We start from the raw sequence: 26,982 nt of genomic DNA, 5'->3' as shown, positions 1-26,982 counted from the left end.
ACAATGCCAGTGTCTACTGGTATTGGTCCACTCATTAAGTCCAGGGTCAAAACAGCCATCTACCAGGAGATTTTGGAGCACTTCATGCTTCCTTCTGCAGACAGTCTTTATGGGCATGCTGACTTCATTCTCTAGCAGGACTTGGCCCAGACTGCCAAAAGTACCAAAACCTGGTTCAATGACCATGGGATTGCTGTGTTTGATTGGCCAGCAAACTGGCCTGAACTGAACCCCATAGAGAGTTTATAGGGCATTGCCAAGAGAAAAATGAGAGACATGAGACCGAACAGTGCAGAAGAGATGAAGGCCACTGTTGAAGAATCCTGGTCTTCCATGACACCTTTGCAATGCCACAGGCTGATATCTTCCAAGCCACACCGCATTGAGGCAGTAATTGCTACAAAACGTGCTCAAATCAAGTACATATTCATGTTTATATTTTTCAGAGGTCTGATATTGTTCTATGTACAATCCTTTTTTCTATTGATCACATGTAATATTTTAATTTTCTGAGATTGTGGATTTGGGGTTTCCATGAGCTGTACCCCATAATCATCACAATTATGACAAATTATGGCTTGAACTATCTTGCTTTACATGTAATGAGTCTCTTTCATATATTAGTTTCACCTTTTAAGTTGCACTGCTGAAGTAAATGAACTTTTGCACGATATTCTAATTTTTCAAGTTTCACATGTATATATAGTATATATTTATTTATTTATTTATTTATTTTATTTTATTTATTGGATTTGTATGCCGCCCCTGTCCGTGGACTCGGGGCGGCTAACAACAGTGACAAAAACAGAATGTAAAAATCCAATACTAAAACAGCTAAAAACCCTTGTTATAAAACCATACATATACCTGTTTCTCTTTCTTTTTTACAGGTACAAATCTACGAACTGGAGGAGCACAAAATTGAAACATGGAGAGGTAAGTATATACAGTAAACCAGTGAAAATGAATGTGATCCTCCAAACTAGTTTACTGGGTTTTTTAATATTCCCCAAATTGAAGAATAATATACCTGTAAAAAGATCATATCCTTACATGCAGAACTAACTTAATGAATCTTGACGCTTATTCCAGTTAGAGTATTACTTTCCACTATATTTCTACAGATAGTCCTCAAGTTATAACATATTTATGTTGCTAAATGAAACATTTACAGTGGTCTCTTGACTTTCGCGGGGAATATGTTCTAAGACCGCCTGCAAAAGTCAAATTTCCGCGAATTACAGACACTCCCTTCCTCCCTCCCCCTCCCTCCTCCATTCCTGGTTTTACTTACCCTCAGAACCCACGGGGGCAACAAGGCGGCAAGCTGGGGGCTTTGCTGCGGTTGCTGCCGGCATCACCCATGGCGATGGCGGCAGCACCAGTGCTCAGGGTCAGGGAAGGGGAAACTCAAGGCAAGAGGGATCCAGGCCAGGACTCAAAGCCAGGATTCCAGGCTGGTTAGCTGGGAGGTCGGATGGTACCGCTAAGGGAGACGGCTTAAGTGGGTGGGGGAAGAAGAGGCGGCAGTGTCAGGCAGCAGTAAGCAACGGTGGCGGAAAAGAGGCTCCGAGAATTAAAGGGGAGGTATCGGGAGGCTGGGGCGGAAGTGGAGCTTTTATTTAAAGAAGCAGGACGGCTGGGGTGGAGGAGAGTTAAAACGCACAGTACTGTACATCGGGCAGCCGCAGGAAAACTCGTGTTCAAAAAAACGCGGAGTATTTTTTTCCATTAATATTTTTTAAAAATTCATGGTATAGCCTTTCCGCGAAAGTTGGACCTGCGAAAGTCCAGGGACCACTATATTGAGTTTTGCCCCATTTTGCAACCTGTCTTGCAACAGTTGTTAAAGGAATCATTGCAGTCAAGTTAGTAACATGGTGGTTAAGCAAATGTGGCTTTCCCATTGACTTTACTTATCAGAAGATTGCAAGGGGGGGGGGGGAAATCACATGACCCTAGACATTTCAACTGTCATAAATATGAACCAGTTGCTAACCATCTGAATTTTGATCATCTGATCATGAGGATGCTGCACTAGTTGTAAGTGATTTTTGCCAGTGTTATTGCAACTTTGAATGGTCACTAAATGAACTATTTTAAGTCAGGGACTATGTGTATATTATTTCAATCACATTATATTTCTCATATAATCATTGCAATAATTTCCCCTGTTGGAACTGGAAAAACAAGTTCCATTGTAGATAGTGACTATGAGTCTTGTCTTAGTTTTATTTTATTAAGGATGGGTCCCCTAGACCTGCCATGTATTGTAGAAAAATATTGATAGCTTATTTGATGATCTGAGTTTTTAAAAAATTACCCTTCTGAAATGTAAACACCCGGGCAATCCCAAACTTTCTCTAAAATACTTTCCACAATTTTTATTATAATTGTGATATTCATCCTCAGACTATAGTGACCTCTAGTGGTTATTTTGTTCTGAAAACTATTTTTCCAATTTTCTCCATTTATTATGATTATTTAATTATTTTTGAGTTAAGAAGTCAACAGGTAAAAGATTATATGTTAAGTAGAATCTGTGATGTAAATACGAAAAATAAACTACAATCACTCTTTTAGTAAAAAAAAGCGTTCAAGATAGAGCCAAGGATTAATAGATAGACAAATAATTCAAAAGTCTTTGAATCCTTCTATAGGGGTGGTGGGGGTGATGGGGGGTGTGTGTTGTTTGGTGATGGGCACATGCACTGTGCACTGTTATACGTTTGTTTTTTGTAAACTTATAAAATCAATAAAATTTATTAAAAAAAAAAAAAGAAGTCAACAGGTGCTCATTTCTTTAGAAAAGAAATGTTTATTGTTATGAAATATTTATTGAATATCATAGGTTTATGAAAATATTCTTTTTAATTATACAGAGCTTTATTTGCAAGAAACCTTTAAACCCTTAGTGAATATTTCACCTGATGCAAGGTATATAATTCTTTCCCTTACCTTTTTTATTGTAAATTCTGTTAATGTTTTATTATAAACGTTGTTATTTTTATCACACTATTTCAAAGAACTTAAAACTAATTCAATATCTATCAGGTTAGGGACTTTTATGGCACTCAATTATCTGCTAACTCATTTTAATATTCTTTTACTGATGGCTTGTAGATGAGTTTGAGGCAGCAACTGCTCAGCAGTTAAAGATGCCGAGCTTCTCAGCTGATAAACTGACAGTCCAGGTTCGAGACCTGTGTGCTATGCAACCGAGTGAGCTCCTGTTCCTTGGCCCAGCTCCTGCCCACCTAACAGTTCGAAAGCTGCAAATGCGAATACATAAATAGCTATCACTTCATGAGAAGAAAACAGTATTCATACTAAGGAAAATGTTTTTGGATAATACTGGCTTCCCCAGCTGAGAAACAGAGTGCACTAGAGTTGAACACTACGGAAACCTTTACCTTTATAGATCAATTATCAACTTTGAATTATCAGCTTACTGCTCACTATCAATAACTTTGAGCCTTGATAACTTTCTTCTTTCTCTGCTATATATCTTCCCACAACTCTTCTTATTTTATTTATTTATTTATTTGTATTTATTTTATTTTATTCTTTGTCCAATATACAGTACATATGAAAGAGAATAGACATTAAGTAATGTATATAAAGATAGGAAGTAAAGAAGAAGAGAAGTAGATAGGAAGAGAATATATATAAAGGAGAGAATATATAAGATAAAAGGGACAAGGAAAGACAATTGGACAGGGGATGACAGGCACATCAGTGCACCCACGCACGCCCCCCACTGGCCTCCCAGGAACCCGGAGAGGTCAATCGTGGAGAGTCCCTGGGAGAAACGTTGGGGGTTAGGGGCCGACACCACTGAGTCCGGCAATGAGCTCCACGCCTCGACAACTCGACTGCCAATGACTCTTCTCTTAGAATGTTCTTACTTTTTTATATATAATATTGGTATTAAAATATACATAACTTGTCTAGTTGAGAATTAAAATTGTATATTCTTCAGTTTTCACAATTTCCTTAAAATTGTGTTTATTAAGAATCATTTATATTTTTAATTTTGATTACCGTAATTCTTTTATAGTGCGGAAATGTCATTTTGAAATGTCAATAGAATGGTACTAATAATTGCAATTATTTTCTATTTAGCCTTTTTGATGCTGTATATTCACTGATCAAAAACAAAATCCACAGATTACCAGTTATTGATCCTGTGAGTGGAAATGCACTTTATATACTTACCCATAAAAGAATACTCAAGTTTCTCCAGCTTTTTGTAAGTAGAACTATATACTATTTCTGTGCTAATTATCTAGTAAAACAACTGTATGAATGTTTTAAAAATATCCTGGGTTTATGTCAGTACACTCATTACATTTACCTTCTAGTTTGCAAAACGCAAACAGCAGTGTATTGACTAGCCAGATTGTCTGTACATCATATATTCTACCTTGTATGGAAAAGCACAGTTTAGTAAGGTCTACTTTGGTTGCATTAATATGGATAGCTGCATGTGACATTGGTATGTGTAAATCAGATAATTCGGTTTGCACCTTATCTATTAAATGTAAAAGTGTCGTGTCCCAAGTGATGATGGGTTATGGAGGTCAGTATCAATGCCATTGTTTGAACACGATGGCAGATGGTAGGTTGTGACATGAAATGAAAGAGAAATAAATGCTAAATGGTAAAAACATGAACAGGTGAAATGAAATAAAGAAAAATAAAATTCAAAACTATTGGCCCTGCTGAACAGAGCTTCTCAGAGCTGTCAGCTTGTCCTGTGTTTTAGATCTCTGCCCTTTCTGATTCATTAAGGTCTCCTGGGAGGGGACAGGAGGTGGGGGTTTATTCAGTGAGCAATACATCTTGGAAAGAGATTTACAGTTCCCATGACACATACAGGAAAAATTAACACTGAAAATTTCAAAGCTGTGAAAGTTTTATCTAAGATGATTTCTGACATTCCAAATAAGGACAGTGGTAAAAGTAGAGCACTCCATTGATAGAAGCATTGAGAGGATGAAACATGAAACATTATCTGGGCCCTCACCAGTCAGGATTCAGACCCGGCTACAGCATGGAAACTGCTTTTGTCGCGATGATGGATGATCTCTGGTGGGCCCGGGATAGGGGTTTATCGTCTATCCTGGTGCTCCTTGACCTCTCAGCGGCTTTTGATAACATCGGCCATGGTATCCTTCTGCGCTGACTGGAGGGCTGGGGAGTGGGAGGCACTGTTTTGTGGTGGTTCTCTCCTGCCTCTTTGGTGGTCGCAGTCAGTGTTAGTGGGGGCTCAGAGGTCGGCTCCGAGGTCCATCCCTTGTGGGGTTCCTCAGGGGTCGGTCCTCTTTCACCTGCTGTTCAATATCTACAGGAAATCGCTCGGTGAGATCATCTAAGGACACGAGGTGAGTTGTCATCAGTACATCTCCACCCCGTGTCCACTCAGTGAAGCAGTGGAAGTGATGTGCTGGTGTCTGGAGGCTGTTAGGGTCTGGATGGGTGCTAACAGGCTCAAGCTCAATCTCGACAAGATGGAGTGGCTTTGGGTGCTTCCTCCCAAGGACACTTCCATCTGTCTGTACATCACCCGGGGGGGGGGGGGGGGTGAAGACTTTTGACCTCCTCAGAGAGGGTTCGCAACTTGAGTGTCCTCCTTGATCCACAGCTGACTTTAGAACATCTTTCAGCAGTGGGGAGGGGGGCATTTGCCCAGGTTCGCCTGATACACCAGTTGCAGCCCTATTTGGACAGGGAGTCTTTACTCACATTCACTCATGCCCGTATCACCTCAAGGTTTGCCTACTGCAATGCTCTCTACATGGGCTACCTCTGAAGAGTGTTCAGAAACTGCAAATTGTGCAAAATGCAGCCACGTGAGCAGTCATGGGACTACCTAGACATATCTCTCCAACACTCTACGGACTGCATTGGCTGCCAATTGGTTTCCGGATGCAATTCAAAATGTTGGTTATGACCTATAAAGCCCTACATAGCATCGGGCCAGAATGCCTAAGGGACTGTCTTCTGCCGCATGAATCCCAGCAACCGGTCAGGTCCCACAGAGTTAGCCTTCTCCAGGTCCCTTCAACTAGATAATGTCGATTGGTGGAGCCTAGGGGAAGAGCCTTCTCTGTGAGGGCTCTGGCCCTCTGGAATCAGTTTCCCCCAGAGATTCTTCCTGCCCCCACCGTCCTCGCTTTCCGCAAGAGTCTTAACTCATTTATGCCGCCAGGCTTGGGGCCACTAGATTCTTGCCCCCTGGCCGATGAATGTGCTGAGAGAAGACTGGTTGAATGGGAATGACTGTTTTTAATGGCTTTTGGGTTTTTTATATTTTATATTTAATTAATTGGATCTGAAATGCTATATATTGTTTTATTATATGTTGTAAACCGCCCCGATTTCCTGGAGAGGGGCGACATAAAAGTCAAACAAACAAATAAAAGAACTAAAAGCTGAATATTCATTTTAAACAAATGTGACATTTAGATTTGAGTTTGCACACTAATTTTAGGCTTACTAAATTTCAGAATTGGTTTAAATATTTATTTAAGGATTTATTAAAGTGGAAGAACTGAAGAAATACATTCCTCGTGCAGGGTTTGTTTGTTTGTTTTTAAAGAACATTGGCTTATGTGCCTGAAAAATGCTTTTCAAATGATTATTTTTATAAATTTGTCTTTTATACTTTTTTTCAAGGTGTCAGAAATGCCAAAGCCTGCCTTCATGAAGAAAAATCTGGATGAACTTGGAATAGGAACTTACCATAATATTGCCTTTATACATCCAGACACTCCTATCATTAAAGCCTTGAATATATTTGTAGATAGACGGATATCAGCACTACCTGTTGTGGATGAATCAGGTGAATAATAAGGATTATTAAGTTTGTTACTGTTTGTTTTGAATACTATAGACGACAACCACAAAATGCAGATGTGCAGGATTGAGATCTGAAGCACTTTTATGCCCACACCATATCAAAATATTGTGCATATCTAATTAGAAAAATCTTTGAAGATTTCATTATTTATTTAGATCACTGTTTCTCAACGTTGACAAGTTTAGGATGCATGGTTTTCAACTCCCAGAATTCCCCAGCCAACATTCTGGATAACTTTTCCTATAGCGTCATGTGGATGTTTTTTTAAAAAAAGAAATAAGCATTATTCCAGGAAGCCCTAAAAATCATATACAGTGTTCCCTCGCTTTTCGCGGGGGATGCGTTCCGAGACCGCCCGCGAAAGTCGAATTTCCGCGAAGTAGAGATGCGGAAGTAAATACACTATTTTTGGCTATGAACAGTATCACAAGCCTTCCCTTAACACTTTAAACCCCTAAACTGCAATTTCTCATTCCCTTAGCAACCATTTGGATTATTACTCACCATGTTTATTTATTAAAGTTTATTAAAAAAAATATTTATTAAAGGTGGATGAAAGTTTGGCGATGACGTATGACGTCATCGGGCGGGAAAAACCATGGTATAGGGAAAAAAACAGCAAAGTATTTTTTAATTAATATTTTTGAAAAACCGTTGTATAGCCGTTTCGCGAAGTTCGAACCCGCGAAAATTGAGGGACCACTGTACTGGGAACTAACATAGTTCCGCAATATCATCTCGGAATTGGTCAGCCGAAAAATATGGCTAATCACCCCATGTCATTGTCATTGCTGGGTCAAAGTCCAGCAAAACGAATCAGATTTATTCCAAAGATAGGTCATTCACCAAAATTGTTAATATTCCAAAACATCTAAATATATAAACAAGGATATGTGCTTTAATGTTCAGGTAAATATTCTATTTCTTCTCATATTGAATTTGCAATTCAGTTGTGTCAAAGAGTTCGTGTTCTTTTCTTAGTTGTTTTCCTTAGCCCATAAAGCTAGAAAAGCAAGTGTTCTCTTTCCAAAATGTGGAAATAATATTAATTTGAGTTGTAAATTATTTGCGATCACCTTATAAGGCTTATCTTTTTCCCTTTTTAGGAAAAGTTGTAGATATTTATTCCAAATTTGATGTTATAGTAAGTATTATTGCTTTTTAAGAATATTTTTGACTTAGTTTTTCACTTTGACCACTGTAATATGCCCTGGTTCATAGGATTAGGGTTACTCTGTATGAAGTTATATTTTGAAAGCTTCTTTATAACTACTGAACTAGTTACCCCCCCCTCCCCTACTAGAACAGTAATCATAAAATAGATCATACTCCGAGTTCATGTAACATGGTATTTCCAAAAGCAATGTATGATGCATTTAGAAATTGTGTTTAGCATAGTGAATTTCACATAAATATTATAAAGAGACAGCAGCAAAACTGTTAAGTAAAATGAGAAAAATAAATTTGAGGTTTTATTTTATGAATACAGTACAGTGATCCCCCGGGTATCACGATCCCGATCATTGCGAACGGGCTAAATCGCGATTTTTCAACCCGGAAGTCAAAACAACATCTGCTCATGCGCGCCCTTTTTTTCTATGGGCACTCATGCGTAGATGGCGCCGGGCAGATCAGCTGCTGGGCGGCTTCCCTGGGTCTTCCCCCTCTTGCTGGCGGGAGGGCGAGCGGCGGGCATCAGCGAGGAGTTTCCCCACCGCCCACGCAAACTCCTCGCTGCCGCTCGCCCGCCCTTCGCCCGCCCACGCCGTTCGCTCACGCCGCTTCCCAGCTGAGTCCTGAAGCGAATTGGCTTCAGGACTCAGCTGGGAAGCGGCGCGAGCGGTGCGAGCGAACGGCTTGTCCGCCGCCTGCCTGCCCGCGCGCCCGCGGCTCGCCCGCCCACGCCGTTCGCTCGCGCCGCTTCCCAGCTGAGTCCTGAAGCGAATTGGCTTCAAGACTCAGCTGGGAAGCGGCGCGAGCGAGCGGCGTGGGCGGGCGAAGGGCGGGCGAGCGGCAGCGAGGAGTTTGCGTGGGCGGTGGGGAAACCCCAGCGCCGCTTCCCAGCTGAGTCCCCTTCCCAGGAACCCCAATCTTCGGCTCCTCGCTAGCGCTGCGGAAGTAAAAACACCATCTGCGCATGCGCAGATGGTGTTTTTACTTCCGCAGCGCTACTTCGCGAAAACCCGATCATTGCTAGGGGTCCTGGAACGGAACCCTCGCAATGATCGGGGGATCACTGTACTTTGATTTAATCTTATCTAAAGCAATCTAAACTAATCTAAATTATTCCATGGGTTCTATGTAAAAAGTGGGAATAAAATTCTTGGTTGAGGTTGAACAATAGTTTGCAGTATCCCGTGCTTTCATATCTTAAAATCAAAGATAGGAAATTAGAAGTGTTCTGTTGTCTTTTCCTGCTTTTTTCTCTTTTTGTGATCATTGCCTCTTTTAAATTCAAAATTATAATATGCTACCATGGTTAAATAGGGCTTGCTAATTGTCATTAATGAGAATGCTGGGACAAAGTGAAAGGAAAGGGAAAAAGTTGAGAGGAGACAGGCAAGCAACATGTTCTCCATATCCCCATCCCCACTCCAAGATCTTTAGAAAGTTAAAAATTAAGTACCACTAATGTGTAGTATGCTTTGTTTAAAACCTTTTCTTGTACCCAATTAACCCAAAATATGGAATGTATGGTAATATCATGGGGGCATGTACAGGTTTGTCTACTTCGCTTTTTTTCCATTAGTTAAATCATAACATGTGGGTCACACTTCTGGAGTAAAATAATGAAATTTGTTGGCTGTGCATAAAAAAGTGGAATTGACTCATCTGTAACTGCCTTTTCCCCCCTTAGAATCTTGCTGCTGAAAAAACTTATAATAACTTAGATATCACAGTGACACAAGCTCTCCAACATCGCTCTCAGTATTTTGAAGGTGTTGTGAAATGTAATAAGTTGGAAACGCTGGAGACAATTGTGGATCGGATAGTTAAAGCTGAGGTGAGAATTTGGGAGGTGGGCACAGTAGTTTTTTGAATAGCACTGCTTGTGAGATTTTTCCAAAGAGTACATAGATGGTAACAGTATAAGAATATCATGATATAATACAAAACACATTCAAACATATTCAGCCACATTTTTTAAAAAAAGTGCAGTAAATTTATTATATAATTTTGCTTTTTACATTGATTTATAAGGATTGTTACATTTCTAAGTATGCCACTTTTATTGAGATTTCCAAGTGGTCTTGCTATGTAAATATAGATAGTTTAGAAAAAATTTGTTGATGTGAATGGATTAAACCATCAAAACATTTAAGAACCGCTAGGAACAAATGTGTTGAAGATGTGTGAGAACAGCATGATAGAAACATTCTGTTAACACACCTTTATGTGATAATTAAAATAGCTTAAAAAGTGAATAAGAAAAAACTGTTCAACCTCTCACTTTTTAAGCAATCAGCAGTCTATTCTAAATTAGGGATAATTGAGATGTACCCTCAAAACACTGCATATCTTCTGTAGGATAAAGGTGTTGTTTGCTTTGCTTGCAAGTTTGATTCACTTGCAGACAACTTAGGCAGGCTAGAAATGTATACCCATTTCATTCTAGCATACACATTCATGTATCCTAAATTTTTACTGCTTTCTGCTTTTTCAAATAGTATTTGGCTGGATTTTGAGAATGCATGGGTAATTTCCCCATATAACCAGTCATTGCTTATGGTTTCTTTTTCCAATTATCTTCTTCCAACTACCATCTTTTCAAACTATAATTAGAAAAAATAAACCAAAATATCCTGAATTATTTTCTATACAACTAAAATCAACAGTGGCTTGAAATATTTTGCTCTGCAGTCAAATGAAGACACAAACAAATTACAAAAAAGTCAAGAGTCAAGCTTTTTTGAGCCTCTACAGCAGTGTGTTTCAACCAGTGTGCCGTGAGACATGGTCAGGTGTGCTGCGAAGCTCAGAGAGAGAAAGAAAGAGAGAGAGAGAAAGCAAGAAAGAAAACAAGAGAGAGAAAGAGAGAGAGAAAGAAAGAAAGAGGGAGAGAGAAAGAAAGCAAGAGAGAGAAAAAGAGAAAGAAAGAGAGAGAAAAAGAAAGACAGAAAGAGAGAAAAAGAAAACAAGAGAGAGAAAGAAAGAGAGAGAAAGAAAAGAGAGAGAGAAAGAGAGAGAGAGAGGAAGGGATAGTGGGAGAGAGAAAGACATGGAGGGAGGGAGGGAGAAAGAGAGCAAAAAAGAAGAAAGAAAGAGGGATGGAGAGAGAGAAAAAAGAAGAAGAGAGAGAAAGAGGGAGGGAGAGAGAAATAGAGCGAAAGGGAGGGAGAGAGGAAAAAAATTTGTCCAAACTTTTTAAGCCGCCCCCCCCCCCCTCAATGTGCCCCAGGGTTTTGTAAATGTAAAAAATGTGCCATGGCTCAAAAAAGGTTGAAAATCACTGCTCTACAGCAAAGAAAGATAAATTTAGCAAACAAATTAATTACAGTTATATATTATTCAGGAGTCCATTTGTGTAAGAAAGTTACCAAACTTGAAAAGAAAGATTACTTGATTAAATCGGTGCAGCAGTCAGAAACATTTGAATCCATTCAACATATTCCTACATAAAATATCACCAATATAAGACTAATATCTATAAAAATAGAATTTCCCCCCTTTTCTGTTTCTTTCCTGTGTTCCTCATTTGTATCAGATGGGGATGACTGTTCAAATACAAGAGAAGAGGAACTCTAAATTGCCTGGCTGGTAGGTGGTTCACCTCTGTCCTCCATTGTTGGAAAATCTTGACTTGATTCTGTGTGCTTACCTTTTGACAGAGTGCCCACCCTTTCTTTTACCAGTCCTTTTCAATTCGCAGTGTTTCCAAAATGGACACATGTTCTGTCTGGGTCCCCCCAGACGCCAACACCAACCAAAAAGAGTATCCAGACACACTGGTAAAAAGCAAAGGCAGTTTATATAATTCAAAGCAAACACAGGTAACAAAAACTGTTCTTACAGACAGGAACACTATGAAGCTTCACAGAGGTTTCACGAAGGCCAGGCAATAAAACAGGATTCTTGCTGGCAAAAACAACGCTGGAGATAATAAAACCCACGCCTCCCCCAAGTCTTCCAGACTTCTAGGCCACAAGCCAAGATCAGAGACGCCGAGAATCGAAGCAAGGTCACAGGACTCCCAGTTGATAACTCTCTACAAGACTGTAAGGGCGGGCCTGCCTTTTCAACCCTGCTGAGGAGAACCACACCCAAACCCAGCTGTTGCCAATTCAGGGATGGAAATACCTTTCTAATTGGCCCCGTCTTTGAGCTGCACGTCGCTGCCTCATGTCTATTATAGCCTGTGCGTCTTCATCCAATGAATCCAGGCTACTAGCTGGGGAGAGCCCCCCCCCCCAGGGGTCTCAGGCTGCTCTCCCTCCTCCTCTTCCTGACGTTCCTCTCCCCCGTCTGCCTGGTCCTCCCCTTCCTGTTCACTGTCCTCCTCCTCTGGGCATGGATCCGGCAGAAATCCAGCCGGTCCCTGAGGAGCCTCAGGCTGAATCACAACAACACAAAATGAGAAAATGGTAACAAGAAGAGCAGTTTACAGAGGTGGGAAATCTGAGCCATTCAGGTTGTTGTTGAAATTTAACAGCATGGCCTGGCTAACAAGACAATACTGGGAGTTGAAGTTCAGCACATCTAAAAGGCCATAGATTCCCCATTTCTGCCATAAAATATCACCTTTATTGTAGGAATAGGGAAATAGTGGCCCTTAGGATTCCGTTTAAGGTAGGAATGCTAGGTAGGATCATTTATCACTGTCATTTTATTTTACCAAAGGATAATATTTCTTGAAATACCCTGCAGAAATGATAATCTGTTTGCCTTTTTAATCAAATGAACAACTTTCCCTCGATCCTCTGATCAGTCCAGTTAATGCTGTTGCTATCAAATATTGAGAAATAGAATTTTTGAGACCATTTTTAAAACTCGTATACAATTCATTTACAGTAACCTAAACAGTAAATTACTAGACATGAGACACGGTATAACAAGTTGATGAGTTCTACAAGACCCTCAATTGGATTAAATGAAGTGAAGAGGAGTAAAAAAAGATCTGCTGCCTATAACTGTTTCATATAACTGTTAAATACAGGCGTTACAAGGTGGGACTGGCAACTTGATCATTAAATGTGAAGCAGTTACGTCTCTGCTTTTGATTTTCCTTTGCTTTATAAATCTATAGAGGTTATAAATGCAAGGATTCAATATGCAGTTTTTCATTTCCCTTTTATGTGAAAGCAGTGTTTGATCCAGAAAAACAAGGAATGGCTTACAAAGAATCCAATTTACATTTATTTATTTTATTTATTTTAATGTAATTTAATTAATTGATTGATTGATTGATTGAGTTGAAAGGGACCATGCAGGTCATCAAGTCCAACCCCCTGCCTAAGCAGGAACCCTATAGCACCCCAGCCAAATGGCAGTCCAATCTCCTCTTTAAAATGTCCAGAGTATTGGAGTTCACAACGTCCGCTGGTAGGTTATTCCAGAGGTCCCCAACCGCCGGTCCGCGGACCGGCACCGGGCCGTTGGGGGTTTTCAGCCGGTCTGCGGCGCCAGGGCCCCCTCGGCCTTTCCGCACCACCAGCGGCGCTCCCCCCGCCAGCCAGCCAAGCCCCGCGCCCGCCGGAACCGGCTCCTCGCTCTCCCCCCGCCGCCCGCTGCGTTTGCAGGAGGTGGGGAGGGTCGGGCGGCCCGCCAAGGCCAGGAGGGACGCCGCTGCCCCCCCTTCCCTCTGTCCGCCCGCCGCTGCGCCTCCTTGACGCCGAGAGGAAATGCCGGCAAAGGCTTTTCTCAGCAGAGGTCTTCAATGTCGGGGGCGCACGAGCGGTTGCACGCTCTCCCTATCTCCCTGCTAGCCCACTCGGAGTATTCAAAATAAGAAAAACCTTTGCCGGCGAAGGCTTTTCTTATTTTGAATATTCCGAGTGGGCTAGCAGGGACATAGGGAGCGCGTGCAACCGCCTGTGCGCCCCCGACATTGAATATCACCTTCGCCGGCCCCACCTCTCCTGCAAACCCCCTTGCTGAGAGCCCGGGGTGAAAGTGCTCTCGCAAAGGTGAGGCGGGCAGGGCGTGCGCGCGTCACCGCTGAGAAGAACGGAGAACGAGAGTGAGTGATAGCAACAGACAGCAAGATAGAGAGAAAGTGAGAAAGAGAGAGTGAGAGAAAGGGGGGGAGAAAGAGATAGCAAGAGAGAGAACAAGAGAGAGAAAGAGCGTGAGAAAGAAAACAAGAAAGAGTGAGAGAGAGAGAAAGCAAAAGAGACAGAAAGAAAACAAGAGAGAGAAAGTGAGAAGAAGAGAGAGAAAGAGGGGGAGAGAGAGAGAGGGAGAGGGAGAAAGAGAGAGGGAGAGGGGGGAGAGATAGCAAGAGAGGGAGAGAGAGAAAGAGAGAGGGAAAGGGGGGAGAGATAGCAAGAGAGGGAGAGAGAGAAAGAGAGAGGGAAAGGGGAGAGAGGGGGGAGAGAAAGAGAGAGGGAGAGAGAGAGGAGATAAAGGAAGAGGAGAGAGAGAAAGGAAGAGAAAGAAAGAAAGAGGGATAGAAGACCCGTTGTACCTACCTGAACGGTCTTCTCGATGCACTGGAAGGAGAGTCCAGCATGGGTTATTAACCAATCCCATTGGTAGAGACTGAGTGAAAAATTTACATAAATTATTAGGCACCGCCCCCACACTGCTCCCATGAGCCCAGTTTTAAAAACGAAAAAACTATGTAAGAGGATAACCAACTTTTATTGCCAAAACATAACTATAACTCCCATCTCCGGCGACCCTTGAACTCAACATGCCGGGTGGGTTTGGACTCTCCTTCCAGTGCATCGAGAAGACCGTTCAGGTAGGTACAACGGGTCTTCTCCACTGCAGCTGGAAGGAGAGTCCAGCATGGGATATGCCAAAGTTTTAAGGTCCATGGGAGGGAGAAGGTCTTGAAAGGGACGTTGGAGATGCACAAACTCTCTGTAGAACACGCCTGCCGAATGCAGCCTCCGCTGAAGCAAACGAATCCAACTTATAATGTTTAATAAACGTAGATGGTGCTGCCCAGGTAGCTGCTCTACAGATGTCATCGATAGAAGCCTGCGTGGACCAGGCTGCCGATGCAGCTGCGCTCCTGGTCGAGTGGGCCGTTAATCCTGCTGGAACGGTGTGTCCACCCGCTCTATAGGCCTCCGTGATGCAATCTTTTAGCCAACGACTAATGGATTTGGCTGAGATTCCAAGTCCCATGTGATGTTGAGAGAAAGAGACAAACAGTTTCTCTGATTTCCTGAACGGTTCAGTTCGCCTAATATATATTTTTAAGGCTCTTCTGACATCCACCTTATGCCAACGTAGTTCGGAAGGGTGATTTCCATGTGTGCAAAAGTCCGGCAGGATCAACTCCTGCTTTCTATGAAACTGTGTATTCACCTTTGGAATAAAGGTGGGATCCAGACGGAGTACCACCCTGTCGGGATGGAATATACACAAATCCGGCCTCACAGAAAGGGCTGAAAGCTCAGAGACCCTGCGTGCCGACGTGATTGCCACTAGAAAGGCCGTTTTTATGGAAAGGATCCGTAGGGAAACCGTCCTTAATGGCTCAAAAGGTGGTTTCGTGAGCGCTTGTAGCACTAGTGTGAGGTCCCAAGATGGAAACCTCCTAACCGGAGGTGCGTGTCTGTTTGTAGCACCCCGAATGAAGTCTCTAACTAGTGGATGGTAGGCTAGAGATCGAGCTTCTGATGTCTGGACCATGGTAGCAAGTGCCGCTACCTGTCTTCTGAGGGTGTTGGGGGCTAATCCCCGATCTATCCCTGACTGGAGGAATTCCAATACCGTAATTACGGAAGCATCTCTGGGATTCCTGCCTGCTCTGTCGCAGAACCTGCAGAAGGCCGCCCACGACGCTTGGTAAATCCGAGAGGTTGAAGGGCGCCTTGCGGCCTGTATTGTGTCAATGACCTTCTCCGGCAACTCTAGATGTCTCAGTCTGTGCCGCTCAAGTGCCATACGGTTAGTTGTAGCCATTGGGGATCCGGATGTTGCAGGGACCCCTGGCTGAGGGAGATGACGTGATCCGGAATCCTCCATGGTGGTGACCTGGACATAGCAGTCAAGTCGGCGAACCACGGACGACGTGGCCAATGCGGTGCTATCATCAGCACCTCCGCCCGCTCCCTCAGAATCTTCTCCACCACCCTTGGAATCAGGTTCACTGGAGGGAATGCGTAAAGCAGGCCGGTCGGCCAAGGTGTCAGTAAGGCGTTGACCCCTTCCGCTCCCGGTTCCGGAAAGCGCGAGTAAAACCTCGGTGTCTGAGCGTTCTGCCGAGTAGCGAACAGGTCCACCGAGGGTTCCCCGAACCTGTGAGACATCTGTTGGAAGATTCCTGGATCCAACCTCCATTCTGATGGATCCAAGGTGGTCCTGCTGAGCCAGTCCGCCTGCGTGTTGATATCCCCAGCGATGTGTTCCGCAGACAGAGATGCTAGATGTGCCTCGGCCCAGTTGAACAGCTCGTTGGACTCCTCCATAAGGCGTTGCGACCTCGTACCCCCTTGGTGGTTCAGGTGGGCTCTGGTCGCCACGTTGTCTGTTAAAATCAAGACATGCCTGTTCAGAACGAACGGTAGGAAGGTCCGAAGGGCTAAGTGGACTGCCCTGAGCTCGAGGAAGTTGATGTTTATGGGGCTTAAGTCTGTAGGTGTCCAGATGCCCTGCGCCATGTGATGTCCTATGTGCGCTCCCCAACCATAAAGACTTGCGTCTGTGGTAAGGATGACTTTGTCCTGCATGAGGAATGGTGATCCCTTGCGAATTGCCTGGGACTTCCACCATTTTAGGGACTCCTTGACCTCCCGAGGTAAGTTGACCTGCCGATGGGAGTGGCTGACCTTTGTCCTCTGAGCTGGCAGTAAGAACCACTGCAAGGTCCGGATATGGTGTCTGGCCCACGGAACGATTCCGATGGCCGACACCAGGGTTCCCAGAACCTTTGAAAGTAACGATAGAGGAACCCTTCTGTGTTGGCTGAGGCTGGCGATGAGACGCTGGATGTTCTCTAGCCTCTCTGGGGAGAGTGACACCGTATTGGTTTGGGTGTCTATAATGGCCCCCAGATGTTGTAGCCTGGTTCTGGGTGTCAGTTGGCTCTTGTCCATGTTTATGGTGAAGCCATGGTCTTCCAGTGTTTGTATGGTCTGAACCAGATCCCGCCTCGCCTGCACTTGGGACCTGGACAATATAATGATGTCGTCCAGGTATGCCATCAACCTTATGGCGTGCCCTCGCAGGTGGGCCGTCAGAGCATCCAGAAGCTTGGTAAAGGTTCGTGGGGCGGAGGAAAGGCCAAATGGCATAGCTCTGTACTGGAAGTGCACTCCCTCGGAGCAGAAGCGCAGGTATTTTCGGTGCTCCGGGTGTATGGGTACATGAAGGTACGCCTCTTTCAAGTCGATAGACGTCAGAAGGTCGCGCGACCTGATTGAGGCTAGGATGGTCTGTAGGGAGTGCATATGAAATCTCCGGTATTTGATGTAAATGTTTAGTTGTTTGAGGTTGAGGATTAACCTGCAGCCTCCTGAGGTCTTGGGCACGGTGAAGATCCTTGAATAGAAGCCTCTGCCCCTCTCCTGGGGCGGGTACCGGTTCTATGGCCTGGATCTCCAGCAAATGTGAAATTTCCTCTTGCAGTTGTAGTCTCTTCCGAGGATCTCGGAGCGTTGGACAGTGTATAACTCGGTTGGGGGGTCGCCCAACGAACTCCAGCCGTAGACCTCCCGACACTGTGGCGGTGACCCACTGATCGGAGGACGTGCTGCGCCAGGAGGTACTGAAGTGCTGTAGTTTCCCCCCGATCGGCAGCTGGCTGGGCAAGTCATTTGGATCGGCGGAAACCTCGGTGGTTGCCCCCCCGAAAGGGCCGCCGGGATTGTTGGTATCCCCTGGGTCGGTCCTGAAACGACCCCCGGTCGCTTCTGTAGGTGTGCTGCGTGAATTGACCCTGGTTGAAGGGTCTTTGCTGCTGTGTCGTGTTGGCAGAGTTATCCCATCGCGGCTGTTGCCGCCTCGCATAAGGGGTGGACCTCCGATCCTGCCTTCTGCCCGACCTGGGAAGAACTTTCCTCTTGTCTTTGTCCTCCACGAGGACCTTGTTCAAGATATCGCCGAAGAGTGTCGCACCCTGGAATGGTGCCGATGCCAACCGCCACTTGGACTTCAGGTCCGCTGGCCAGTTCCTCAACCACAGCAGGCGACGGGCCGACAGGGCCGTGGCCATCCCCCTGCTGGAAAACTTGGCTGCGTGCAAGGTGGCGTCCGCGGAGAATTCAGCTGCCGCCTGCAACTTACTCAGATCCTGGCGAAGTCTGCCCTCGTCCGGGCCCAATCGAGATTGCATCTCCTGGAGCCACAGCAGGGATGCCCTATTCAGGAAGGATGCCGCTGCTGCTGCCCTGAATCCCCAGCTAGCCATCTGGTGGATCTTCCGCAGCAGTGTCTCCGCCTTCCTCTCCTCTGGTTTCAGGTTTTCTCCTGTCTCCGAGGGAACCAGGGCGCTGGAAACCAAGGTTACAACCGGTTCATCGATTGGGGGGTACTCGAGCAATTTTTCAACCTCCTCATCGAAGGTATAAAATTTGCGTTCTAAATTGGACGGTCCCTGGGCCGCTGCCGGGTACTGCCAAGGCTTCTTGACCCCTTCCACGAAGATATGCGAAGCTGGGAAATGGTCCGACTCGGGTTGGGGCTCCCTGAGGAGAGTAGCTGAGGTCTTGCCTGCCTCTTCAGCTGCTTTGGCCGCCCCAGGTAAGTTCATTACCTGCTTGGCCTTAAATAGCAGTGTTCGAAACAGATTTGGCTTAAACAAGCCTGCAGGGGTTGGTTGCTCTGGGGGGGCCTCATCCTCAGAAAAGTCATATTCTTTCTCACTGTCCTCCCCCAATAGTGGTTCTTCTGAAAGGGACCCCAAGCCCGAGGGGGGCGGTGCTGACCACACATTTCTTGGTGCTTGTGTTGGTACTGGGGCATACTGGTGGGCTCCAGTCGCTATGCCCTGCGTGTATACATTTGCAATTAAATCCTGCAAATCTGGTGGTATGTCTTGCCAAGTGCCCGCCTGTGTCCTCAGCCCTGCCGCTGTGGGCGTGAACGTGGCTGATGGCCCCTGTGGATCTCTCCTGGGATGTCCTGATGACCCAGGCCTGGTCCATGAAGGGGCTGGAGAAGGGGGTACAGGTGGCATAGTAGTAAATGGTTGGTCTGGGGACCAGTCTTCCTGTCTAGCCCCAGATAGGCCAAGTGGTGACAAGGGAGTCATTGGGTCTGGTGTGAAGGCCTGCCTCTGAGTCAGAGGGACCGCTGCTGGGGAGCTATGCAAGGCCGCTTCCAACTTTTGCTCAAGGGCCTTGATGCGTTTTTCAGCCTCCTTGAGAGAAGAGGCTGAAGCAGGGGAATGGGAGGACTTGGACTTATCTTTAGCCTTCCCCTTAGGCTTGTCCTTAGGCCTGGCCGGGGATGTAGTCTTCTCGCCGCTAGGCTGGTCCTCCATGGTCAATTTAGCTCCTTTGTGATCCAAAGACTCCTCGGTAGCCAGAATAAATAGCTTCGTCACCAAATGCTGCTTTAAAAATGGCGTCTCGCCTCTCAGAGGCTCTGCGCCTGCGCCTTGAGGTCCCTGGCCTCTTCGCGCCAAGCAGCTGCCGGAAGTCCATCCGGTTGGCGCCAATAGGGGAATCGCGCTCCAAGCGGCCCCAATATGGCGCTGCCCATGCCGCTCGCGGCTTCACATGGCCGCCCCGGGCATCTGGCCGCTCTTCGCCGCGTCCCCCGCCGAGCCGCAGCCGCGTCCTCGGCTTTTCGGCTGCCTCTGTGCATCGGCAACGGCGGGGGGGGGGGGCTTCCCAGCCCGTCAGACGCTTCGGCGTCTCTAGCGGCGGCTCGCGGCGGCTCGCGGCGGCGGCGGTCTCCTCGGCCGCCGAACAGCTGATGAGCGCTGCTCCGTCCTCCCGGAGTCTTTCCTCGAGCGCTCCTGAGCCTCCCAGTGGGGGGGGCGGACCCCCCCACCTTTGGCTCACAGCCCTGGTCTGGCCACGGAGGCCAGGGACCCCAGGCTGGGTGCTCCTTTTCGGGGAAGTTCCCTCGGAGGGAAGCGACCCCTGAGGAGAGCGTTGGGGATTGCTGCCCGCGGAGGGTAGCAACCCCATCTGTCCTCCTTGTCTTCGTTTCCTGTAAGGAGACAAAAGAAAAAACATTAAACATGTAAAAGACAGATTTTATTTACTCATTGCTCCTAGAGCAAAACTCAGTACGTCTCTACACTGTGACTGAGTTTTTAAAACTGGGCTCATGGGAGCAGTGTGGGGGCGGTGCCTAATAATTTATGTAAATTTTTCACTCAGTCTCTACCAATGGGATTGGTTAATAACCCATGCTGGACTCTCCTTCCAGCTGCAGTGGAGAAAGAGAGAGAGAGTGAGAGATGCTCAGTGAGCCTTTCTTTGAAGTTGCCTTTCTTTCTTTCTTTCTCTTTCTTGCTTTCTTTCTTGCTCTTTTTCTTTCTCTCTTTTACCTTCCCTTCCTCTATTTCTTCTTTTCTTTCTCCTTCCTACCTTCTTCCCTTACTCTCCCCTTTCATAAGTTTCCTTGCTTCCTTCCTCTGTTCCTGTCCCTTCCCCCCTTCTTTCTTTCTTTCCTTCCTTCCTTTCCTCCCTCCATTTCTTGCTTTCCTTTTCCTTCCTCCCTTCTTTCCTCCCTCATTCCCTTCTTTCACTCCTTCCTCTCTTACTCTCCCCTTTCACACCTTTCCTTGCTTCCTTTGCACCCTTCTTCTGTTCCTGTCCCTTCCCTCTTTCCTTCCTTCCTTCCCACCCTCCGTCCATTCATTCACCCATTCCTCTCTTGATCGCCCCTTTTACGGCGCCGCTGACAGCTAGCTCCCCCCCCCCCCCCGGGCCATGGAAAACTGGTCTAGCTTAAAGCCGGTCCCTGGTGCAAAAAAGGTTGGGGACCTCTGGGTTATTCCACTGGTTGATTGTTCTGACCGTCAGGAAGTTCTTCCTTATTTCCAGGTTGAATCTCTCTTGGTCAGCTTCCAGCCGTTGTTCCTCGTCCGGCCCTCTGGTGCCCTGGAGAATAAAGTGATCCCCTCCTCTTTGCGGCACCCCTCATATACCTGTAGATTGCTATCATGTCCGCTCTGGCCCTCCTTTTCTCTAGGCTATCCATGCCCAGTTCCCGCAGTCTCTCTTCATAAGTCTTGGTTTCTAGTCCCCTTATCATTTTGGTTGCTCTTTTCTGCACCTTCTCCAGAGTTTCAGTGTCTCTTTTGAAGTGTGGTGACCAGAACTGAATACAGTACTCCAGGTGTGGTTTGACCAGGGCGTAGTAGAGTGGTATTAAGACTTCCCTGGTCTTGGAGTGCATCCCCTTATTTAAGTTTAAAGTGATTTTCCTTTCTTGACTAATAGAAGATAATATTGGTAGTTCAAGATTAAACTGTAAAGTTCTTGGAGCTGGGATCTAAGAGCACCAAATCTCCATGCATCTTTGCTAACTGGAGTTCCCAGATTCAGACATAATGCCTGTATTCAAAGATACCATTACTAATTCTACATGACTAGGATTTCTGATTATGTTTTTTTGGAAAAGGCAGAAATGGTCGTTTTGCTCATAGTTGCTTAAATTATTATGGCTATGTACACAATTTATGCTAAGCCAAAAGCAAATACTGCAATGCTCTCTATATGAGGCTATCTTTAAAGAATGTTTGGAGACTACAGTTGTTGAAAAATGCAGCCGTGCAAGCAATAACGGGCCTTCCTAAGCATAGCATACGCATATCTCACCATCACACTGTGAACTGTGTTGGTTGCCAATTGGTGTCTGGATGCAATTTAAAATGTTGGTTATGACCTACAAAGCCCTACATGCAGCGGCGGGCCACCATTCCCGGTGCTACCGGAACAGGCTGTTATGTGCAGAAGCCAAATCGTGCGTGAGGATGTGTGCGAGAGAGATTTCCAGGGTTTTACTTCCATACATGCTTGTCTGCTCACCCCCTCCACCGCGCTGCAAGCAGTGGCTCTGTCATGAGCAGCCGGCCCGCTACGCCAGGCAGGGCAGCTCTGCCACAAGCAGCCTGCCGTTTCACTGCGGTGCCATGCCACGAGCAGCCCATTTGGCCCTTACCTTTTGCCTCACTCCAGTGCTTGCGCAACCTCCTGCAGGGGTGCCGAGAAGATGGACCATGGTATGGGGAGCAAGCCAGGTGGTCCCAAGTTCTTACCATGCGGCCTTCTGTTCTCTCCCGCACTGAGGCACCATTGCCGCATGTGCCAATAGATGCCTGCGGCACGGAAGAGCAGACAGCGGGCCATGTGGCTGGAGCTCCGCCAGGCCACTCTTGTTGATGGCCCCAGCTGCCGCTCTAGGCACCACAGCGAGATTTGGCTGCTGCGTATGTACAACAGCCAAAATCTCACACGAACGTTCTTCTGGCAGTGAGATGTAAGGGGGAAAAAAACCAGTAATTTTTACCAGAATTGCACCGGGTGCATGTGCATGGCGGGTAGTAATGGAGCTATACGTGCAGCTCCATTTCTGCTTCCGCAGCAGCATTCCCCCCAGTTCTGGGCGGGGCTGATCCCTGCCTACATAGCTTAGGACCAGGCTACTTACAGGACTCTCTTCTGCCTCATGTATCTCAGCGGCTGGTTAGGTCCCACAGAATTGGCCTCCTCCAGGTTCCATCAGGTAAGCAATCATGGCTGGGGAAGAAGAGCCTTCTCTGTGGCTGCCCCAGCCCTCTGAAACCAACTCCTTCCAGAGATACGTACCACCCCAACTCTCCTGGCCTTTTGCAACTTACCTCTGTCAGCAGGCTTGGGGCCATTGAGCTTAACATCTTGCTCTGGTCATAGATGTGATTGTGTGATGGCTGTTGAATGAAGGCTTTTTATACTATTTGAGTTTTAATTATTAGTTTTAGTGTTAGGTTGGGTTTCACTTGTATTGTATTGTATTTTATTCTTGTTGTAAGCCACCCTGAGTTGTGTGGCATAGAAATCCAACCAACCAACCAACCAACCAAATAAACAAACAAACAAACAAATAAGCATAATAATGGCCAGCGGCAAGATATAATTAATATGGCCTTCTGAATTATTTCCCATCTCACATAAAAGGGGGGGGGGGGGGGAGGAACAGCATGTAGATGCAGAAGGCTTATTCATCTCTTGACTTCTACAATATTCAAATCTTAATCTAATATTACAGATTGGATTGAATCCTATTAAATAGGACTATATATTTGATTCCCCTAAACCCGTGATGGCGAACCTATGTCGCATGTGCCAGAGGTGGCACGCGGAGCCTTCTCTGTAGGCATGCGTGCCATCATCAGCTGCTCTTCTGGTTTCTGATGCTGGTCTTCACAGGTGCTGGAGCACCAGAAAACAGCCTGGAAGCAGTTCCCAAAATGGCCAAAAAAGGCCATTTCTGGCCTTTTTATTGGAGGGGGGCCCCCTCTTTTTTGGCCAAAACTTCCACTGAAAACAGCCCAAAAATGGCCAAAAGACAGGTGCAATCAACTGGACTTTGGGTTAAAATGTTTGCTGGGAAAATGTTATCATACTATACTGTTTAGAGCATAAATTATAAAAATGCACAGTTATGATGAAGCTTTTATTAGATTGTTATAATTTTAAATATAGTTTATGTTTGAAGATGGTAATATTACACTTCACTTTTATCATAAAAATAGACTTGTTGGCATTAGCCTGTTCCTTGTTAGATTATATTTCAATATTTAGTTATAATCTCTATTTTTATCAAGAATCTTGTACTTAAATGTATATATAATCAGTAGCAATTCTGTTAGAACCAATGAATATAATCTACATACAAGGGGATCATTGCTGTTAAATTAATACTATGTTAGTTTTCCAACAATTACTCTTGATTAGCTGTGCAAAATTCATCTGTTCTAGTATAATATATATATGCCTTTAGTTTTATCTAAGTCCACAGAAAGGACCTCTGTGCCAATGCACAGGATTGGTACTTAAGAACAGGAGTTGGAATGTGTTGCAGTGGCATATTGTTAATAAAGCTACATGTACAGTATCTTGATCCAGACATCAGATGGGAATTTGGGGAAACAGATGTCATTTCTAATGTTTCCTCTTTGTAGATTAAATAAATCACTTAAGTAAGAATGGCTCCCTAAAGGAAAACAAATCCATTTTTTAGAAAGTGCTTAAATTGTTCACCTTAATTTGATTTGGGAACTAAGCATTCCTCTATATAAAATAATCCAATGGTCTCTTAACTTGAATATTCTTATTTTTATTGTGCTTATGAGGACAATTGAACAGCCATTACTGTTATGTGCATTGTGTTTGTAGGTTCATCGATTGGTGGTTGTGAATGAAACTGATACTATTGTAGGTATCATCTCTCTCTCTGACATCCTACAAGCATTAGTGCTTACGCCAACAGGTATGAGTTCCGCATTTGACTAGTAAGCTTTTTCTCTAGCAACACAATCAGTATTTTACGTTGCTTTTATCTTTATAACAACTCCTAAAACATTGGCAGACTATGAAAGGATTACCCATTGAAATTGAAGACAATAAGTATATTTTTATGCATGTGCTTTAAATGTAATAGTCATTCAGCATTCAAAAGAATCCTTAAAACTTGATCCAGAAGCAGTTATAAAAGTAGGAATTTCATTTCCAATTTCTAATTGGCTAAGTCTTAGGTTTAGAATCCAGTGATTCTTCAATGGTTAAGACACCAGGCTAGATACCAGGTGAGTTCTAGTCCTGTCTTAGGCGTGAAAACCAACTAGGTGACTTTGGACCAATCCCTCTCTCAGCCCAGCTCAGTTCACAGGGCTACTGTGGGGAAAAATAGGAGAAGGAATAAGTATTAGGTAAGTTTATTTTTATTTATTTATTAAGTTTGTACGCCATCCACTTTACAAGTTGAATGGTCTTGATGTTTGGCGCCATGGTTCCCTCTAAGCTGAGCAGTGAGCAATCGCTCACTTAAAAATCATCATCAACTCAGAGTTTTCCAAACCTGCCCAGAAGCCGAGAGGGAAAGAGTGAGAAGGAAGGAGGAAGAGAGGAAGAGAGAGAAACAGATAGAAAAAAGAGAGGAAGGAAAAGAGAAAGAAAAAGAATGGGAGTAAGGAAGAGAGAAAGAAAATCAAAATCTAGTTTGAAACTAGCTCAACTATTTAAGTGGCATTTTGATATTGATAGGGTTGCCCTATTATGAGCTCACTGTTATAGACACACAGTACAGTATTTTATTTTGAAATTCTCTGACACAAAACAGGGTGGGTTTTTTATTTGTTTGTTTGTTTTTTTGTTTGTTTATTATTTCTGTGCCGCCCAGTCCCAAAGGGACTGCTGCTCAGACACTATACTTTTCCGCCCTCTTTTGGCTTCTGCCGCGGGGCGCTTTTGCGTTTCTGGCTGGGGGGAGGCAGGAGGGCCAGCCTGACCCCCTCTCTCCAGCGCTTAGCTCCCGCTGGGCAAGAGGCAGGTTCTGCCAGCCACAGGGTGATGGCGGAAAAGAGGGGCGGGGAGGACCAGCACCCCCATGCTTAATCCCGCCCCCAACCACACCCCTTTCCGCCCCCACCGGGCCATAGAAAAATTGTCTTGCTGAAACGTCCCTGGTGGAAAAAACGTTGGGGACCACTGCACTAAAGGAACTAATTAGGAATAAAAAAGAGGAGAAATAATCCTACAGATAATACACTACAAGGGAAACATATTTTAAGAGAAAGCAAGCTGTAAATGGGAAAATACACATATCACACAGAGATACCAGAAATTTATCTATTGCTGTTTATTAACAGGCGCCCGGCAAAAGGAGAGTGGAACTGAATGACTGCTTTGAACAGAATCACCTTGGAAAGAAGAATTTGAATAAAGTGGCTGGGTCATCTTTGCCTCAAGAACATTGATGGCAGTAGAGAAGAGTCAAGTGATGATGAGAATGTGTGTGTATTAGGCTAAGTGATGGATAGTCTATTATTTCCCAGTGACTGTCGCAAAACAAGCAGCATGACAAAAAGCTTCTGTATTCAATGCAGGCTTGCATTTCAACATGTTTGCCAAAAGATTTCATCTGATGTCCATCTCAAATGCACTGGAAAAGAATAGCATTTAATGTTATGTTTTAATCTGATACAAGTCACTGGTCAGCAACAGACTCTGACATAAGGCAAGTGTATGGCATATTCATATCAGAGTGCCTTATGTCAAAAAGCCAACAATATGTCATCACTGTTGCCCATCATAGTAAAAGAACCTGTTCTGCGAAACAAGACACTGTTTGAAAATTCAAGTCGCTAAGCCTAAAACCAAATCAATTTTAGTTATCATTTGATTTGTTCTAAAAGCTGTAATTTAAATATCGGTAGATTACTTTTAACTTTAATTACAACTGTGTGTTTCTAAATGTTACATTCAGAACAGAGATGGTAAACAAAACTGATTAAAAGCAGCTTTATTTATTTTTATTTCTGCAAATTTTTACACATCTTTGGTGGATAGTTAAATTTCACCATATTCATTAATAAAGCATTGATTCATATGTAAGAAGCAAATCTCTCATTACTAAAACAGGTGATAGAAACCATCTTTACAGGTGCATTACACAAAAGGTTGAAAATTGTTTATTAAATGTATTGCAACCCAACATGTTTTATTTGTCCAAAAAGAGAAATCACATAGTGGTATTCTAAATGAATAAAGTGCGTTGAATTTAATTTGCCAGAAGGTAAGAATATAGTGCTAGAAATCTATCTACTACTAAAACACTCTTTTCCTATGAGCTTTAATTGGGTGAAATGATGCATCACAGGCAACAATTTTTGAACCAAGGTATCTCAAATGGTCTAACTTATAGAAAGTGTCCAAAATCTGGGATCCGTTATTCCTGAGGGAATGAGATTAGGGAAATTTGTGGCTTCTTCAGCTCTGATCACACGATGCTCATTTTGAACAGTTCTATGAAATCTATGATAGTTTTCCAGCTACTTTAAT

The 26,982-nt window shown here is 44.5% G+C and overlaps 1 protein-coding gene across 5 annotated transcripts in view; it reads left to right on the top strand.

The window, feature by feature from the left end:
* Positions 1-26,532, top strand: part of PRKAG2 (protein kinase AMP-activated non-catalytic subunit gamma 2) — a 247,892-nt gene extending 221,360 nt beyond the window's left edge. For all 5 annotated transcript variants that reach the window (XM_070728762.1, XM_070728763.1, XM_070728767.1 and 2 more), the window contains 8 exons: positions 891-936; positions 2,883-2,937; positions 4,126-4,252; positions 6,682-6,847; positions 7,972-8,009; positions 9,723-9,869; positions 24,319-24,412; positions 25,791-26,532. In XM_070728762.1, the coding sequence (XP_070584863.1) occupies positions 891-936; positions 2,883-2,937; positions 4,126-4,252; positions 6,682-6,847; positions 7,972-8,009; positions 9,723-9,869; positions 24,319-24,412; positions 25,791-25,822 (705 nt within the window). In that variant the 3' untranslated portion in view covers positions 25,823-26,532. The remainder of the gene's footprint in view (positions 1-890; positions 937-2,882; positions 2,938-4,125; positions 4,253-6,681; positions 6,848-7,971; positions 8,010-9,722; positions 9,870-24,318; positions 24,413-25,790) is intronic.
* Positions 26,533-26,982: the final 450 nt, after the last annotated feature.

This window comes from Erythrolamprus reginae, chromosome Z, assembly GCF_031021105.1.
Source record: "Erythrolamprus reginae isolate rEryReg1 chromosome Z, rEryReg1.hap1, whole genome shotgun sequence".
NCBI classification, from domain to species: Eukaryota; Metazoa; Chordata; class Lepidosauria; order Squamata; family Dipsadidae; genus Erythrolamprus; species Erythrolamprus reginae.
Note: the sequence above shows the minus strand (reverse complement) of the source record. Positions and strands in the feature narration are given on the sequence as shown.